Below are 18166 nucleotides of genomic sequence, written 5' to 3'. Positions count from 1 at the left end.
AAAGGTATTCTAGTCATCGTCTAGTAGACTAGACCCTCAATCATCCAAAAAAGAAAAATCAAGTCACTTAGTCCAGTTTTAAAAAAGTTATTGCGTATTATTGAAAGGTGTACGAACACTTTTACAAGCCACTGCATATGCAACAGCGACACGATACGATGGAACACGTGGATACACAGTATTACCAATAAAGCGGATTCGATGAATGCGAATCTGAATGTGAATGAAATCGTTGATGTGCGGTAGTTAATTTTGTCGCGTGAATACGAGGCAAATCAGAGGACGCGACGGCACGTGGACGACGTCGAATTCTCGACTCCGGTCGAGAGATTAGCAGCGTATCGGTGCGGCCGAAGAGTAGATTTCAAGCTTAATCGAAAACGCGTGCTCGTCGAAGTGTGTGCGTGTATGTGTATCCGACGGTGCTTCAGAGGGGCCTCTGGCTTGTCGTACCGGCTCGGTGCGGCGTCTGTTCTTGGGGAGAGTCGGTATGGTTCGGCAGTCGCGGTTTTTGAAAGCCCTTTGCACAAAACAGACGCGAGGTTGCACACGAGACTGAGGTATCCGCAACCGACAGCGCAGTAGAGACTGCGGTTACCAGACCACAAGCTACTACCACCTACGCGAGAAATACAGGAGGGGCGTGAGGCGGTCGAGGCACCGGTGATGCTGTAAACCCTCTAACGAGCTTACTTCCCCGTAATATCTGGGCGTTTTAGTTTAACCCGGAGCGTCAAAGATAAATTCGTTTGCGATTAATTCACCCGTCCCGTCCCGTACCGTGCCGCGGCACGGCATGCCGTGGCGTAGCATGGTGCGGTGCGGTGTGGCGTGGCGTGGCGTGGGGTAGCATGGTGCGGCGCGGCGTGGCGTAGCATGGCGTGGCACGGCGCAAGGAATTTCCCCTGCTAGACGAACGAACGAACAACGACACTTTGCCGGCTGCGCGATCGACGCCGAACGAGAAACGCCCCACGATCAAAAGCAATCTAATTTCAGGGAAGCTTCATGATCCGAGAAAAGAAAAACATCTCGCGTCGCCCGTCAAAAGATCGGAACGCTGAAGAAATTTCCTTGCAGTCCAATGATGCTTCAAGAAAATCTTCAGCAGCACGGTGCTTGAATCGCACGGTTTTTTAAGTCTCCTTTCAAGCAAGTATAAGAAGATCTGTATTTTTCGCTGGAACACAATTTTGTGCAGATAATAAGAATGAATTCGAACGAAGTTATTTTCTCATTCAATTAATCGTTTTATTTGTGGATTACTTGTGCTTTTAGAAACACTTTACAAAAACGTTATTGAGTAATTTCGAAATCTCCAATTGTTGGTGTATATAATAATTTCTCCCTAATTCGCGTTCAGATCGCGCACAAAAATGGACAATTTGGGAAGAGGAGATACGATTATTCGAGCCTTGCGTCTTGTCTTTTATAGTTATTGGCGATCGTCAACTATATAAACGAGCCGTAAGGTTCGAATAATCGTATCCCAATTTGTCCATTTTTGTGCATAATCTGAGCGCGAATTAAGGAGAATTTACTGCAATTTAAAGAAGCATTACTTACATAAAAGTTCATTTCCTTCCTCAAGAATTTAAGCATATGAAATATGAAACATAATTGTCCCTAAATTCTCGTGAAGCATTTTCTATCTCACGTTTCGCACACTTGAACGTTTCAACAATCGACTAAATACTTTTAAAAGCTAGTATCCGTAACAATAGAACGTTTCCCAATAAAATTGTATCATTTAAAAAGATTTAGGATAAAAGCGCTCTTAACTGCCGCGGTATCTTTCATTTCGCAAGTGGATTATGTCCTTTGTGCTCGATTCCGGCAGCCTAAATATGACTATTTTCATACAACCAGATTACGGCGGCGCATAAAGTCAGTTTAATTTAACAACGCATAGTTCGCAAATAAGTCGGACATCATCGCGGGGCTTAAATTTTGCACGAGCCAGTCGATAGACATGTAGGCTCGTTTAAATAGAGAGATGACAGGAATAAAGCACCCGGATACCAAGCTTTAATTGAACAGCGCCGATCGATCGGTCCGGTGGCAGTGTTCTTCGTATCCAGATCAGACCGCGTGCATATTTTAACTAAATTATAGAGTGGCAACATGTGCGGGGAACTGAGTTTAACGTCGCGCCATTAAAAGTGTGCTTGCGCAACCAGGACCGGGAGAGCCTCTCTGTGTGCGCAAAGCGCGGCACGTGAAGCGTCAAGAAATTTCGTGGCAGCCATACTGAGAGTGTTATCATTCGGCTCTCGAAAATAGAGAACCGTATAAGGGTGGAGCTTCAGTTTTTAGAGGAAAATGTAAAACACGGTTAACTAATTAATCTGAAGCTCGGTGAAAGATCCAATTATATCCTTGTAAAATTGTATAAATTTTGTTTATCCAGTTAAGTCATTATTCTGCGCACTTTTGATAAAAATCTTTGTAGTCCATCGATCCAATACCATGCCAAACAGTTAATTGATTCAGATCTTTCCTTTTAGTCGTTTCAACCAGTTGCGAATAGTTTAAAAATAATTGCTACAAGATTAGAATCTATATAGAACATCCATAACTGTGGGTCGAAGTGGATACAACTCCAGCTAGCCAATGGTTGAAGTTATTCAGATGCCGGGCCACATATGCTTCAATAGTCAAGTCCAACTACGAAATCGCTTCTTTCACCAAAAATTTGCCCCTTACTGTTATCCCGGGAGCCTACGAGGAATCGGTAATATTTCCCAGCGCAGATTTAGATTTCCATTTCGATTCCGGGTCCGAGGGAAAAAAAGGTGTCTCCTCGATCCCGCGGAAATTCATCGGCAGCAACGGATAAACGGAAATCCTTGGAGTCGAGGGTGGCTCGTGAGGGAGAAGGAAGGGGCTTGAGAAATATCCCCGGCGATGTCTCGGTGTGCGCCCGGGCCCCTTTTCTTGCGACTCGTTTCGGCCTGGTACCGTTGTATTCGCATGCGACGGGAAATTGGCCGTAGAATATTTACGAGGTGGTCTCACCTCCGCCAGGGTTCGAACATCGCCCTGCACACATCGACTTCCTCTCACGGCCGACTAGTCTGCCGGCGTGTTAGTCAGCCAAGCCAACCAGCCAGCCAGCCAGCCACCTTTTGTGACCGTCGTCGTCGGCGGCGACGTCGACGTCGGCCGTCGAGAGACGAACGGCTCCAGGTGTGTGTCCGTGCGTCTGTCTACCAGCCAGATTCGAGATTCTATACGACCACTACGGGAATGCACGAAGATAGCGGCCGAACAAAAGAAGGACTCTCCTCTTTTACACATCCAGAGGCGCGGGGAACGCCCACACACGAGCGTCGTTTGCTGTAGCAAAGGGGAAAAGTGGCTCGCTCTCGGTAGGGGATGAAACGCGAGGGTGAAGAGGCCGGCGAAGAACTGAAGTTGCCGGGCAAGGAACGCAATCGAGTGGGATTAAACCTTCTCGATTGCTTCCAACTTCACGCGAGCTTTCTCTCTCTCTCTCTCTCTTGCTCTCTCTCTCTCTCTCTCTTTCTGCTCTCCATAGTACGATCCTCTCCGTCTCCGTTCCTCTCTTCCAGACACTCCACCTCTGCTACCCGTCTCTCGCTTCCCCATTGCGGTGAAAAGACGTTTGATGGTATGGCGGGTAGGTGAGGGGCCGAGTCAATTCGAGTCGATTCTATCCTCCGAGCTCCTCGGGTTAATTGGACATTTTTTATTGTCAATTTGTGATTGAGATCGCGACAGCCTTTGTCGCGCAATCCGACGGAAAGAGAAGACCCGAAATGCCGGCTTTGTCGGCGGGCTCGCATTAAGACACCTTTGTCCCTTATCAGTCGGCGAGAGTGCAGTACGGTTTTCGCTTGAAAGACCGGTTTTCCTTCGATCACCGGGAACTTACGCTCCTGGACCTTACGGACTCTGCTGCCGACCGATCATCCTTGCGCGACTCGTGTTTTGCCGCACCATGCAAACTTCTTCCTTCGTTATTGCTTGCAGCATTTTATTCATCGTCGACTGCAGCGACTTCGTCTTGACTTGGTTTGCGATTCATCTGAGATTCGTCACTTTTTACCCCAAGCCTTTGTATATTGATACCAGTGCAGTACATTGCAGATTTTGTGACTAAATGTAATTTGTTACTGTAGGAGGATTAAAGGAGTTTAGAAACACATTGATGTACTATTAATTTGAAGTTATCAGTTATCAATTTCTAAAATGTTTCTTAAATTTGATGTAGAAAATGTTCACACACACAGTATCCATGAATGTCCGCGATGTAATTACAATAAAGCAAGAGACTATTTAGACAAAAATGTATCTCTGTTGGCAATGATTTTAATCCATTGTTGATCGGAAATTCTGCAACGTCTAAACCTAAGAACACGAGATAACTTGAGTCTGGTCAATAATACGTTAATATAGTCGCGTGAAGGAAAAACAACATTCCGACTTTTAGTATTCTGGAAACACGCATGTGATGGAAACGCATGAACGTCCGCAGTAACTAAAGCAATTTCTGGTAACTTGAATGACGTCTGTCGACGAGTTTTAGAAAAATCTAGTTAAAAGACAGTTCGCGACAGACGGGACCGCGGTCGAATCTTTTCTGTACTCGTTCTCCGTGCTTCTGGTAGCAGAGGCAGGCGAGAGATGCGTACGATGCGGCGGGAAGACGAAGAAGATCCCACGGACCGAGGCAAGTTTAGCTTTCTGGCATCGGGGAAACAGGCCGAACGAAAGCGGCAAAAAGGGGGAAAGTAAGACTGAAGAGCGACAGGATAAAGCCGTCGAGCGCGAGAGAAACGTGTTTCCGCTTTGCTACTTTCGTCAGTGCATCGCAAACACCGGCAAGAAAAAAAGATAGCGCGATGAAAAGGCGGAACGCCGGCGGGGAGAGGGTGCTTGCTCGCTCGCTTGCTTCACAGGGCTAAATCGCGGACTTTTTTACATGCTTACACGGAGAAAGCCCTGAAATATTAAGCGTGCAATTACCAGACCCATTCACCGTGATGCAACGCTGAGACACGCGTCGGTAACGCACAGAGCGAAAGAGAAGCACGCGACGCGAAGGAGAAAGAAGCGAGTCGGTTCGGGGCCGTGGGTGGAGCAAGAGCAAGAGCAGGAGGAGGGTTGGAGTCGACGAAAGAACAGAGAATCACCGAGGCACACGCATACACTCCGTTTCGTTTCGCTTCTTCCACTCCTCCCCTTCTTCCCCTCTCTTCTCTTCTTTTTTTCGCTCTCTGTACACGTCGATTCAATGTGATGATAAAAAGCGCGCTAGGCGAAAAATGAAAAGCTTTTCGCGACCGCTGGGCTCGGATGAGGCGCGCGGGCGAGACGCGATGCGGACCTGTGTGCCGTCACATTGTTCCGAGCTTTGTCCCGAGATGCACCGAGCGTCCGTTCTGCGCGCCCCGCTGTCGTTAAGTCGTCGTTAAAACCCGACGCTGTTAAGTATATTAGTTCCGAGAGACAGGCAGGTAGAGGCATGCGGATAAGTAAACCGAGCTTGTTCAGACGAACAGGTATTTATTAAATTCGATAAGTACGGGCAAGTCGAGACGCGAGATTTACGACGATGCCCGGACGCCGGCAATGTAATCGCAGCGACGACGGAACGCGAATGGAGGGATTAAAAGAATAAGGGAATAAATAAGCCTGAGGGCGCGGGCGCTCAACAGGTACAGCGACGAACTTTTTGAATATTCATGAGCTGTCCACTAAAGGACGCGTAATTTGTTTTCTTTGTAGAACGCTGGTCGTATATAGGCGCCCCGTGCCGGATGCGATCTCGGACGAGATTTCGAGTAGTCGATTCGGCGCGAATGTTTCTATTTCTGACTGGTTCGCACGCGAAAAATTCAGCCCCGCGTCCGCGGCCATAAATCATGACGCGCAAGAAACGTTGACGCGCGAAAAAGTTCGATCTGGAATCGAGCTTTGTGATAAAACTGCAATTACGACCAGTGAAAAATGATTTCGCCGCGACGTGATCGAGATATCGACGAGGCTCTGACGTAAATGCTAATGGACTTCTCGTGTGTATATAAGCAGCCGTACATGGCACCAAGGTTGCATTTTTATTGAATGAAGATTTGCGTACGTTTGCGTGGACTTTGGCGAAATTGTTTCACGAAGAGGTTTGCGCGATTCTTCTGGGAAACGGTTTTTAACTTGGCGCATGCGAAACGCACTACAGAGTTTAAGCATTTAGAACAAAGGTAGAGAATTAGTATTATTCGTCTATTTTTCATGAAGCACAACTTCATAATTCAATGTGGAATTAATCGTCTGAATGCTTTTTCTTTCTTTCGAGCAAACGCAATTCAAAGAATTACAGCGGATGCAAATGATTTTTTGCCGGGAACAATTAAATGGCTGCAATAAACGGGCCGTACGGTTTCCCTGAATCAGTGAAGAATGCTAAATCTACTTTACTCGATTTCTAGTGATAGCTCTCCGGCGAGGATCATACCAACTTAAGGTCCATTTATACTCATTGTCAAGCCGAGCATGAGCCGAGCATGAGCTGAGCACGAGTCGAGCACGAGCCGAGCGGAGTTATAATGTCTTATTATCATTTCCGACATGCAAAACCCATATCAGTCGTAACGAAATTCTTGTGTTTGCTTGTGTTTGGCTCGCGCTCGGCTCGTCAATGAATATAAACGGAGCTTTGTGGAACGAATCAACAGACGCGACATAATTTACCGACGAATCTGTCGTTGGAGCTATGTCATCCATAAGTTTGGCGACGACGGCGTTCCGTTCCGTTTCGCTTCTCGACGGTGTCATCGACGAGTGGATCATCCGTTTTCGGCTGGGAGAGATAAATACCGTTAGATTGCCGTGCAGTCGTCGGATGGAACGCCGATGGGTGGTCATGGTAACGCGAGTCGAGCATAAAATAACGGGTCTAATGACGTTCGCTAAACAAAAGCGTCGCGCGACCGGGCACACCGAAAAATCTGGATGGGGGATCTGAGCGGCGGGAAGCCGAGCCGGGGCTCGTTTCTCTAAACCGCAGGTAGTTGTATGCGCGAAGTGAAGTGTCGCTCCGAAAATAGCAGGCTCTCTCTCAGCCGGGAAACGATGGAGCACACGGGGATGGTGTTCGACTGGCGTGTGTGCAGGTTTGTTTGCGACTGTACGCGTGGCTACCCGTGATAGAGGTGGTTCTGGGGTACGTGGTGGTGACGATGGAAGCGTAAAAGTGACGCCAACGTACACGTTGACGCGTACTCGTGTCCGTGTTTGTCTATGTGCCGGCGACACGCGTTCGCGTTCGTTTGTTGGCGTGTGTCGCGAGTCGACGTGAAAGTGGAAGTGCAAGGGGCTGGGCGCGCATCACGTATACCTATACATTATCTAGCAGCCATTTCGGTGGCATCATGGCGTAGCTAGCTGAGTTTACGGGCTGCTCCATCACGCGAGAGCTTAGCTTATCTCAATGCGACACAACATATCTGAGGCTTCCGTCTCCCGCCGGCCGAGAAACTACTGTCAGTAGCGACAGGTGGCAGACGCCGCGCGATTCGCGGTCAAACGATACCCGACACCCACACCGACACCGTTTAGAAAGTTTCGTCGAAGATTAACCCGACGATTTATTTTGTCGCCGTTTCGCGCAGCACCGTTCGCGGACCAAGGAACACCGGGACCCGCTACCGGCCAACCTCGATCTCCGTCTCTCTTTCTCTCTTCCTTTCTCTCTTCCTTTCTCTCTCCACCCCTCCCCTCTCTCACCCTACACCGACATTCCCGTTTCACGCTCCAGACATTCGGACAACGGTTAATCGCGCGATGCTCCGATAACCGGAGTCGGTTCTGAATAGATGCTTGATGGCACGACCCCTCGCCACCCGCCGCCCACGCTTTCTGGCGACGTTACTTCCGAACCGATGGACTCCGCTTCGCTGTTGCTTTCCGAGCAAGATTCTATTCGACTGCGGAACCCGATAGATTGTGGTTCGCTACCGTCGTATCAGTCATCCTGAAATAGTTTGCGGCATCCTTGGGGATTTTACGCTTTGCCACACGAGAATGCTACTGGTTCGTTCTTAAAAAGTTACAGTTTCTATTGATATGCTTGAATACGCTTGATTATAGTGAAAATTAGCGGATGAAATACTAAACGGTGAACGCGTCGAGAGAATTTAGTAATACTATTGTAATAATACTAAAACTGGTTGAATGAACACAAGAAGAAACAAGTCATCTGATACGTTTTAGAGAAATAGTTGCGCGAATGATCCTGCTATAGTTTTCACGCAATTGTATTTTATCCTTTAATTCGACTAGGTAAATCTTGACACCTGCATGCCCGATTTATTGGGAGAAAACTAGATCGCATACCAATCACATGGATACAACAAATAAATCACACGTGAGCTCCGAATGTTTGTGCATTTTCGGGACACGCGAATGTCTAAAGTACAGAAATGCCTGTATACGAATAAAAGTGATAAATGTCTCGTTGGTCAATCAGTGAAAGGGATTAGTATTTCGCAAAATTAAACATAAAACACTAGCCTGCAAACAATTTCACATGGCCCATGGTCTAACACGCGAATGATTGATTAATTTAGAACAGCGGTGCTGCGTTCCAGAGATTGATTGCTCCCTTTCCATAGTCAACGAATAGAATCGATGAACAACAGTTTCCATTGAAGGCAACATTTTTATTTGAAGTTACCGGGTTATTTTATCAGAGTTGTTCGAACCAGCGGGCAAGGAAACGATAAATGAGAAAATCAAGAATGAATGCCTCGGAATAATGAACTGCTCGTCTGAAATGATTACGTCTAGCTCTGGTTCTTTGAAGCGTCACGGATCGGGATTGGTCAGGGTCTGAGTACGCTATATAGAAGCGCGTGCCCGTTCCTCGAGATTTCCTCGAGGCTAAATCTCGAGGTCAAAGCATTAAAGGCTTGTAAGGATCGCTAAGCATCGCGCGACATCGGCGAGTACTCCCCCCTCCTCTCTCGCACTCTCTCTTTCTCTCTCTCTTTGCTCCCCTGCTCACTCCCCAAAGACCAATTTGTGATTCCGAGTAGAGCAAGGACTACGCCCACATGTACATCCTTTGGATACTTTCGGTTCCCATTTCCTTTCTCGGGTGGGCGGGTCAAAAGAGACCTGTTACATTCATCTTTCGGGGGACTAAATACGCTCCCTGGTAAACTCCCTGGTCGGCATTAGAGCGAAATCCCATGCATTTTATACGTGGCCAGGTCATTCAAAGCGATGGCTCGTTGGTTATACGTGATGTGTACACTGGAACACCCCCTCCCTCGCCGCGGGCTCACCCGCGGGCACCCTTGTGGACACAGTCCAACCCCGAGGACCTTCGCAACCTTCCTCTGAAACATCGGGCTCTCTCTTCTTTTCGTGCTCGCTACCTAACATGCCCACTTTCCCTTCAGTCGGCGAGCCTTCCGGCTATACAGACCGGCTGCAGCCTAGAAAAAGAGGGTCGGAGGGTTTTGCGGAACGGGAGGGGGTGGGAGGGTATGTTTGCGCGTCGTAAGTGGCGTCCAGTGTCTGTACAGCGTTCCTCGTCGTCCCTGAAGGTTTCCACCAGCCACCGAGTCAGGGATCATACACGCCATTCGGTGACAGATACCGCAGGATCCGAGTGCATTTATGGCCGGCGAGTCGAGGAACGGGAACGGAGGCGGAGGTTACGGGACTGCCAGAGGTGTAATGTTATCGTTTAGCGGAAAAATAGCACGTTCCGTGAGGCGACGGTGGGCGGTAGTAAAAGCGATGCGTCTTATCGTTACACGGTATGAGTGGTGTCTTCGGGGTTTTCTCCCAGGAAGTCGTGTTCCAGCCCGACAAAAGCTCGCCGGCAGCTTTCCTCCGAAGAAAGCCGTCTCCCGGAAATCTGTTTACCGCTCTCGCGAAACCATGTTCCCAAAAACTCTCGACCGTCCTCTATTCCGGACAGCTTAATAACGAACGCGTTTTTCAATCGGGAGCGCGAACGCGTTTCTCCGGCCGATCGCGGGTACTTAACAGGGTCACTAGCCCGTCGTTCTAGAGATATGAAAAGTTCAGTATCTCCAGTTTTCAAAAGGTACGAACCGATAATCTCTCTTTTATCCCGGTCTATTCTGACTGGAGGGTCGATCGTTTCGAGGCTCCAGATTGAAATTCGTAGCTCGACCGAGCGCAAAGCACTTTAATGCTACCCTACCCGCCTCCCCGCGTCGCCCATCACCTCGCCGAGGACTCATACCCTTCTTTTCCTCCTATCATGCGGATTTCGAGGTGATCAATTTTATTGCCCTACTCGTTCCCCGATAGTTCCTTTCCCCCCTCGGCTCATACAATCGTTTCCGAAAAACATCCGGATTTAAAACTGCAGCCTTGGATCCGACGGTGTCTTTTAGTACCAATTGATACAAAATAACGCCCCATCGACGACAGCGGAGTACGCCGGCGGAATCGTCGACGCGGGGTAGCTACCTCCGATATCAAACTCTCTGCGAATAACAACGGTGATTAATGGTTATTAATTCCACGTTGGTGCCATTTTTCTATCGATTTTATCTGTGTCGAGGACACTCTATTTATTTCGGTGTGAACAGAAATACAATCGTACAAATTTTTGTTATAAAACACTCGCCGGATTCGACACTGGAACCGTCGGGCGTTCGAAATAATTCAGTTTCAATTCGTTTTTTAAAAGTACAATGATAAGTTACATAAATTTCGTGGCATTTGCTTGTTAAGGACTCTTGATTTGTATTGAACTGTACAGAATAACGTCGACGCAATTTCTATTATAAAATAATTGCCAGTATTAGCAACCTAGTTTACACGTAAAATATCTTTTGTGAACTATTATTCAAGCCTCAAATATTTTAATCTCCATTACACGTCGATTCTTAGCTTCCATGATATCGTCAGACTGTTGATTATTTTGAAAAGTAATAATTCGTGCTAAGCAAGTCTTATACACCATTTGTGACTACATAATGCCACAAGTCTTACGCTTTCTTCCGTATTCTCCACATCAACGATACTTCTGCTCCAGCAATCCGAAAGCAATCGTGATTATACATTATGTTTTACGGATGGTTGACAAGTTCACTTGCTAGGAGTTCGCAACTGTCATGCGAGAAGTTTATTTCTGAAAATCTGCTCTATCGTTGCAGGTCCCAGATGTCGGGGCACGGTATTGATTTACTATCAGAAACTTGTTCTTCGCCCGGACCCGGTGCACGCGTTGTAGTTGCTAGTTCTCCAGACACGGCGGTCATAAAACAATCGTACCGGCAGCAACTTGTCCAGCTGGTGATTGTAAGAATCGGCAATTTCACTGATCAGCGAGTCGCGTTAATCAAGGCGAACGCGGAACGGTGAATCGGCAGGACGTAAGGACATCTCGATCTGCGTCATGGTGAATCGCGTGGTGTAGTTGATACGGTGAACGGCAACGACCAGTCGACTAGCCAGCAGCCGGGTATCTCTCACTTGGCTCGGGAAAATAAAACGATTCCTCTGAAAGAAGGTACGTGGGCGGTTGCGAGGGCACGGAGGTAGAGATGATACTAGACGAGGAGACGAACGCGGGGCAGGGGTGCGAGCGTAGAGGAGCTGAACACCCTAGGGAGCCGGCAGCTCGTTACGCGAGACGTGGCACAGCTCTCTTTCTCCCTTCTATTCTCTCTCCATGAGCTTTCCTTCGCCTCTCTCCCCGTTCTCCGTTTCGCTCCCGCCTCGGCCGTGACTCTCTCGAGCCTTGATCCTTTTGCACATCTATCTCCATCCTCGTTTCCCCTCTGCTCTCAGCGCCCCTCGTTCTCGAGGCAACGGCGGCGGTCTGAATAATGTCCCGCGTATACGGTTGTCTCTATACGCGCGTATCGCTACTCAGTAACAAGTGGATATTATGTTACCGGTGCTGATGCCATTGCTACTTTGGAACGCCGCGCCGTGCCGTTCGCCATGGGTAAGGGGATCCCCCAGCATCGATGGCGATTACGCTACAGGCGCCACGCTGTCTCACCCGCCACTGTCGTCGCTTTCTCTCCAGACGAGCTGCCGTCAACCATAACCCACGCTTCACAATCGCAACCGTTCACCTGGTACTGATTTTGCTTTCTGCCTACGGTTGTTCAATTTTCGCACTCGAATAGCAATTCCGAAGATACGAAAAAATTACAAGTACAATTTTTAGGCGAATAAAGTTGCCCGAGTATGGTAGACCCGTTCTACTTGGTTCGTCAAGCGTTGGTTTGCTCCACTTGTCTGATCGGAAAGCGTAACTATTTTATTGACTAAGAAAAGACTATTCCTGAACCACTTGTACGGTTGACATATTATACTTGTTTCTCTATCTAACAATGGCTGACTTATTCTACTGAATTGAACGTTATTTCACGCCCTAGTGACATAACTCCTTGTGACATAATCTAATCAGTTCTGTCGGGATTGGTATTTCGGAGAACATTTTTAGCTCTCTGCCAAGGTAGTATCTTTAACAAAATGCATAATATAGTAAAACACGAGATTGTTTGATTTTTTGAATATTTGAAACTATAATAACCAGGTTGGAGTTTTCGACAGCACATTGTCCCTATTATTGGAACACAAGAAATAAAACTGAAACTATTGCATATAGACTTTCGCTGACAGATTCGTGCCAGTACGATACAAAACACGATCTGATCTGATACACAATGGACAATACAGCGTTTTTGTGGAGAATTTTCTTGGCTGTTCCCGTTCTGATTAGGGCGAGCATTGAAGCCCCGATAGACAATGGACTGTAGCAGGAATATGAAGAAACGTAACCGAAGGGGAAAGGGAAGGTCGAGGCGTTTCGCGGAGAACTCGGTAATGACTGTCGCTACTTTTCCAGCATGTCGGAAGCGCATTGCGCCATTTCCGCTGGCCCGGAAGTGCGGTAACAAAGCGCTTCCGGCACGCGGTCTCGAGGAGGTTGTTACGGCGGGGGCCATGGCGTAGGGACACTCCGTGACATTTCAATGAACTTTGCGGCACAGTCATTTTCTCCCGAAAGTTCATCGGGTCTAACATGTGTTTTCGGTGGAAGGTTGACGAACTTTCGACATCACATTTCTGGCTTCGCGGAGGGATTAAAGACGAGCGATATTACGGGAAAGTTCAGGGTACGCTCGCGAGTTGGAACAGCCGCGTCACGGTCTGCACGTCGAAGTTCTGTTTTCGGTGGTTCGGCTTGTAATATTCCACCCCTGTCACCTTAAAATTACAAGACCCAAGGTAAAGGTAAAACAATCGAAAATGCTCGCCTACTTCGCCGGCGCAATAACAACAGACCCGCGGACGCTTCGGAATATACTTTATGAAACGTGGGCTTCGCACGGAGTGTTGCTCGGGAGCTTCGAACAAAAGAACACCTTCCACGGAAATATGATGAAAAGTGGTTCATACACTAATTCATCTTCACAATAGTACGCGTAAAGCCGCAGATGTGCTTCAATTTATTTCGGATTATACCACACCTACATGTAAAGACGCGTTCCAGCCGTTCTGATATTGTTTGACGATAGAACGTGAACTTGATATTCCATTGGCACGAATTTGTCTACAGTGTGAACCAAAGCAAATAAAATATCTTGCCATTCAAAACAATGACGACATGTCAATACTAAATTATAAGGTGTCTTCCGCAAGAAATGATTGAATAAATTCTCTTAATTCAAGCAGAGAATATAACAGAAATAGCAAGATGTCTAAATAACATCAGTCTTGAAATTCTTATAAAGTAACAAATGTCGGACATCTTCGATACTCGGTAGATTTGGCGTTAACGTGATAGTTCTAAATTTGTCTTATCAAGTAACATGGAAATAGGTACACTAATATCAAGCATCTGTGACACGGAAGCGAAATCTGATAACGGGTTTTTGTATTGCACCGTTAAAACGGAGCTTCCAAATTTCCATTCCAATAATGCTCGGGACGATCGTCGGCCGAAATTGAAATTGCCATGACTGTTGGAAAATCCACCAAGAAATCCTCAACAGCGCAGCAGGAACGTTTAGGGGCACTGAATAACCGCGGGTGGGTAATGTGTTAAAATAAACGAGTATCCCGAGATCCGGGGTCGTGGTTCGTCCCGAACGTATATGCCACCCGACATCGAAATAAAAGGAATTTCCTTAAGAATGGCTATACGATAACATCAACTATAGCGTGGAGTTATCGCGGTGCGGATCGCGCCAAACGTGCCAGTATCGTATTGTGCGCGTTGCCGAGTCGGAGTGTCTGGCACCGGTCCCGAATTCGAAACGGAACGCGTGCATTCCTATTACTTTTTCCGAACGAGCCTAGCGGCGGACGAAGAGGGACGGTTGGTATAAAAGAAGCGGGGGTGGTACAGAGGAGGGGGGCTCGAGGCCAGTGCAGCCACCGCCATTTTATGAAAATTGCACCGCCCGTTCCAGCTGCCCCGAGCGTTCAGGCGAAATATGTTACTTCCATCTCGCGATTAATGGTCGTTATTTTATTTCGAATAACGCGCGTCCCGCCGTGCCTGGACCCCGCGCCGAAACGCCGCGCTGGGAACTGGCCGGGGCAACTTTTCATGGTCCGCGTTCATTTTTTTTCCCCTCCACCCTCGCGAACCCTACCCCGAAACGGATGATGACCGGGCTATTAAAAATCTTTCAGCCGCGACTATCTTCGATCACTGAATGGGAATTTTTATGATACGCATATTTCATCGCGACGATATCGATTCCAGGACTGGTAGCGTTGTTTTCGCGTTCGCGGGCATCTAAAGAACCGCGGCAGCGTCCGTTTAACGAGCACCATTTCACGATAGTAAATTATGGAGCGCGTCAATCATTCAGAGGGATGATAACGTGAACGGTATAAATAAACGAGGACACGCATGGAAATAATACAAATGAGGCAGATCTGAAATGAGCAGTGGATGGTGCATTATTGAAAAAGGCCATCAAGTCTTCTATCAATAATTTAGAGGGCCGGCATTGCGCACTGAAATCGCGGAATTTGCGGAATTAGCTATCTCTTAACGGATTAGTGACTCTTCTGTGGAAAACGATTCTAGTGACCGGCGATTTTTCCAAAAAAAGTGAAGAAGAAAGAATCCGCGTATGATAAAATATAAACAACTTTTTCATCACACGAGATATTTATTTGGATATTTGTACGTATGTTATCAAAGTATTCCAATAGTTGTTAACACCGTTATATGGTGTATTCGCGTAAACATGGATCTCTGATGAACGTGCAAAAGGATTTCCGGATTTTCGCCCAAAAATGGGATCAGACATAGGCCATCCATAACCTGTGAATTTTATTCATTTATTTAAAAAGTGGATAGATGTAATTTGAATCAGTGGAAAGATTCGAAGATTATATATTATAACACGTAACAAATTTTTCGGTAAAAGGTCGAACAAATGTGACTTATACTCCGCCGGCACAACGGTGAAATATCAATCAATTCGCGTGACAATGGACGCAATATCATTATTATTAGTCATCCGTTATCCGATTACAGGGTCCCCGGCAAATAGCTCCGATTCAGCTGGCCGGACAATTTCCCGTCAGACGCGGTGAAATTCCAGGCCCTTATCGAATAATAGCGCAAATTGCCAGCCGGCCATGGAGGAGTCTTTCAAACTGAAATAACAAAATTTTCATCGCGGCAATCCTGCCACGATCGAACCGGGACGAGCTCGCGCGTGAGAGCGCGGCGTTTGCCTCGTTAATACGCCTGATGCGTGATTATCGGCCGCGGCGGTGAATCGTGATTTCCGAGGTCGCGTCATAATTTATGTGCTTCCGGCATTTGACGACGGGATGGAATAAAATTGTCGGCGGGGCCGGGCGAGCTTTGGAAAAATGTAGAAATGTCGTGGCGACGCGGAAACGGGCGCGCAGACGGCCGCGGACGCGCCGGAACGATGAAAAGAGCCGGTGGAAACGCTCGGATCGACAGAGCATCGAGTGGAGAGCTGCGAGAGAGAAAGAGAGAGAGAGAGAGAGAGAACGAGAAAGAGAGAGAGAGAACGAGAAAGAGAGAGAGAGAGAGGAGCGAGGCAGAGAAGAAAAGAGGAAGGGAGAGAGAAGAGAGTGACGCTTTGGATAGAGTCCGCGGAAGGGGAAGAAGGGAAGGGTACAATTAAAATTAGCGCAATTCAGTCACTCGCCGGTAATTCGCGTGCCTGGCATTTATATTATTAAGCCACGCAAATTTCTCTCGCCTCTCCCCTCCCAGGCTCGTGGAAATTCTCTCACAGAGACAGCCGTACACGCGTGTGACCCCGCCGACCCTTCCTGGGTCTCCTGCGCTCTACCCTTTCCTCTTTTGATACGTTCCCAGCCCCGGTCCCATCCTACCGTCCACGGCTCGCAGTCTCGTGGCGAGAGTTTTGACCGTTAGTAACGGCCATGTAGACTGCGAAGAAAATAATTCCGGGTTTTGAAATGAATTACATCTAATTGCTCTTATTACGGGAACGAGAGGGTTTTATTATTCTCTCTCCAACCGCGCCGCCGCGCTTACGCCCATCGCCGTTTCCCGCACCCCCGCTTTCCACGCTCGCGTCTGCCCTTTGGCCACTTCCTGCCCTTAATCGTATTTGCTTTTTCTTGCTTTTGCCGCCTAATCCCCCCGTACCGATGAACGATGTTCCGAAACGAACGTCGAATCGAGTACATACTGATGAGGTGTTCGTGGACGGCTTTACTCACCTTTGGATGTGTTCTCCTAGGAAACGCTACCTTCGGGTCGATCTGCAACAAACGAAGGGATTAAACTGTTAGTTGGTTGTCCAGAAAGTGTCTGTTGTAATGCATATGAATTTATATTAGGTTGGTGCGTATGAAATGTCACACTTTTAAGTAAATACATATATAAAACTGCATGTCTGTGTTTTCAAAAACTGTTTATTTAATCAAAATATGCTCCATTTGCTTCAACACAATTTTCCAAATGAGATTTTAACGCGTAGATGCCTGTCATAATGAAGTTCTGATATTTAGAATCAATAAACTCTGATTGGAATTTTTCAGTCTGTCTTCATTTTCATACTGTTTGGCTCGTATAAACTGTTCTAAATGTTTAGAAAAATGAAAGTCGGTTGGCGAAAGATTCGGCGAATAAGCTAGGTGCTGCAAAATTTCATATTTTAATTCATTTAATTTCGCAATTGTTTTGTACGACGTATAATTTTCAATTTTTCATGCATTTCATCACTGTACTTGCAGTACTTTTCGGCTGTAATTGTCTTCCCAGTTCGAAGGAATGAGTAGTGAATTACTCCAGTCACATTCGTTTCCACCAATGCTTCCGGAGCATCATTTTTCACGGATGTTTTGGGTCTTTCACGCGGTTCATTTTGTAGGGAAAAATTACCAGACCGAAAATTTTCAAACCAACGCTGCACTTTTCGATCGTTAACAGTATTCTCCCCAAACGCCTGATTTATACTGCATGCAGCTTTTACGGCACTATTACCAAGTTTATACTCATATAAAAAAATTGCACACACACACACACACACACACACACACACCAATATCAGTTGAATTCACATCCTTACAAAATTCAAAACAAATAACAAAATGGAACACTTTTGAGAAAATCTTATTTGTTAAAATGTGACTCTGGCAATGGACAGTACGACTATGAACGAGGTTATCCCAAAAACAAAAGCAAAACGAAAACAGGGAAAACGTTCTCATGTAAAGAAAATCCGACATTTCATATGCACCAACCTAATAGATTATTGATAAGAATAAGTAGACGGTAATCGTCACTGACGCTTGGTCAGATGTTTGTCAATCATGGCGTCTCTATAGTTAGCAATTCTGTAATATTGTCAAACAAAATAAAATTGTTGACGCTGAAGAAATTCGAGGACATCGTCGAACGAACCTTCCAAATGGCACTCGAACATCAAAATGGGCCTATAATCGATAATAACATTATCCTTAACCATTTTAGTGTCGATCGGAAAAGGTGTACCAAAGCGAAAAATGCTGGAGCAAATTGATGTAATTACATGAGGGTTGAGAACAAAATTTAGTTAAACATTGTAGCGTCGGTAGCAAAAGTTGTTCCTAAACGAAAAATATTCAACGAAGTTGGTGTAGTTTGGTAAAATTCTGGGAAAAATAACAAGTGAAT

At 46.7% G+C, this 18166-nt stretch overlaps 1 protein-coding gene across 8 annotated transcripts in view; it reads right to left on the bottom strand.

Moving 5' to 3' along the window:
• The window catches only part of Rbp6 (RNA-binding protein 6), a 1210230-nt gene that overhangs the window by 389943 nt on the left and 802121 nt on the right, over positions 1–18166 (bottom strand). For all 8 annotated transcript variants that reach the window (XM_076519698.1, XM_076519695.1, XM_076519692.1 and 5 more), the window contains one exon: positions 16729–16770. In XM_076519698.1, the coding sequence (XP_076375813.1) occupies positions 16729–16770 (42 nt within the window). The remainder of the gene's footprint in view (positions 1–16728; positions 16771–18166) is intronic.

Source organism: Megalopta genalis, chromosome 3, assembly GCF_051020955.1.
Source record: "Megalopta genalis isolate 19385.01 chromosome 3, iyMegGena1_principal, whole genome shotgun sequence".
Classification (NCBI taxonomy): domain Eukaryota; kingdom Metazoa; phylum Arthropoda; class Insecta; order Hymenoptera; family Halictidae; genus Megalopta; species Megalopta genalis.
Note: the sequence above shows the minus strand (reverse complement) of the source record. Positions and strands in the feature narration are given on the sequence as shown.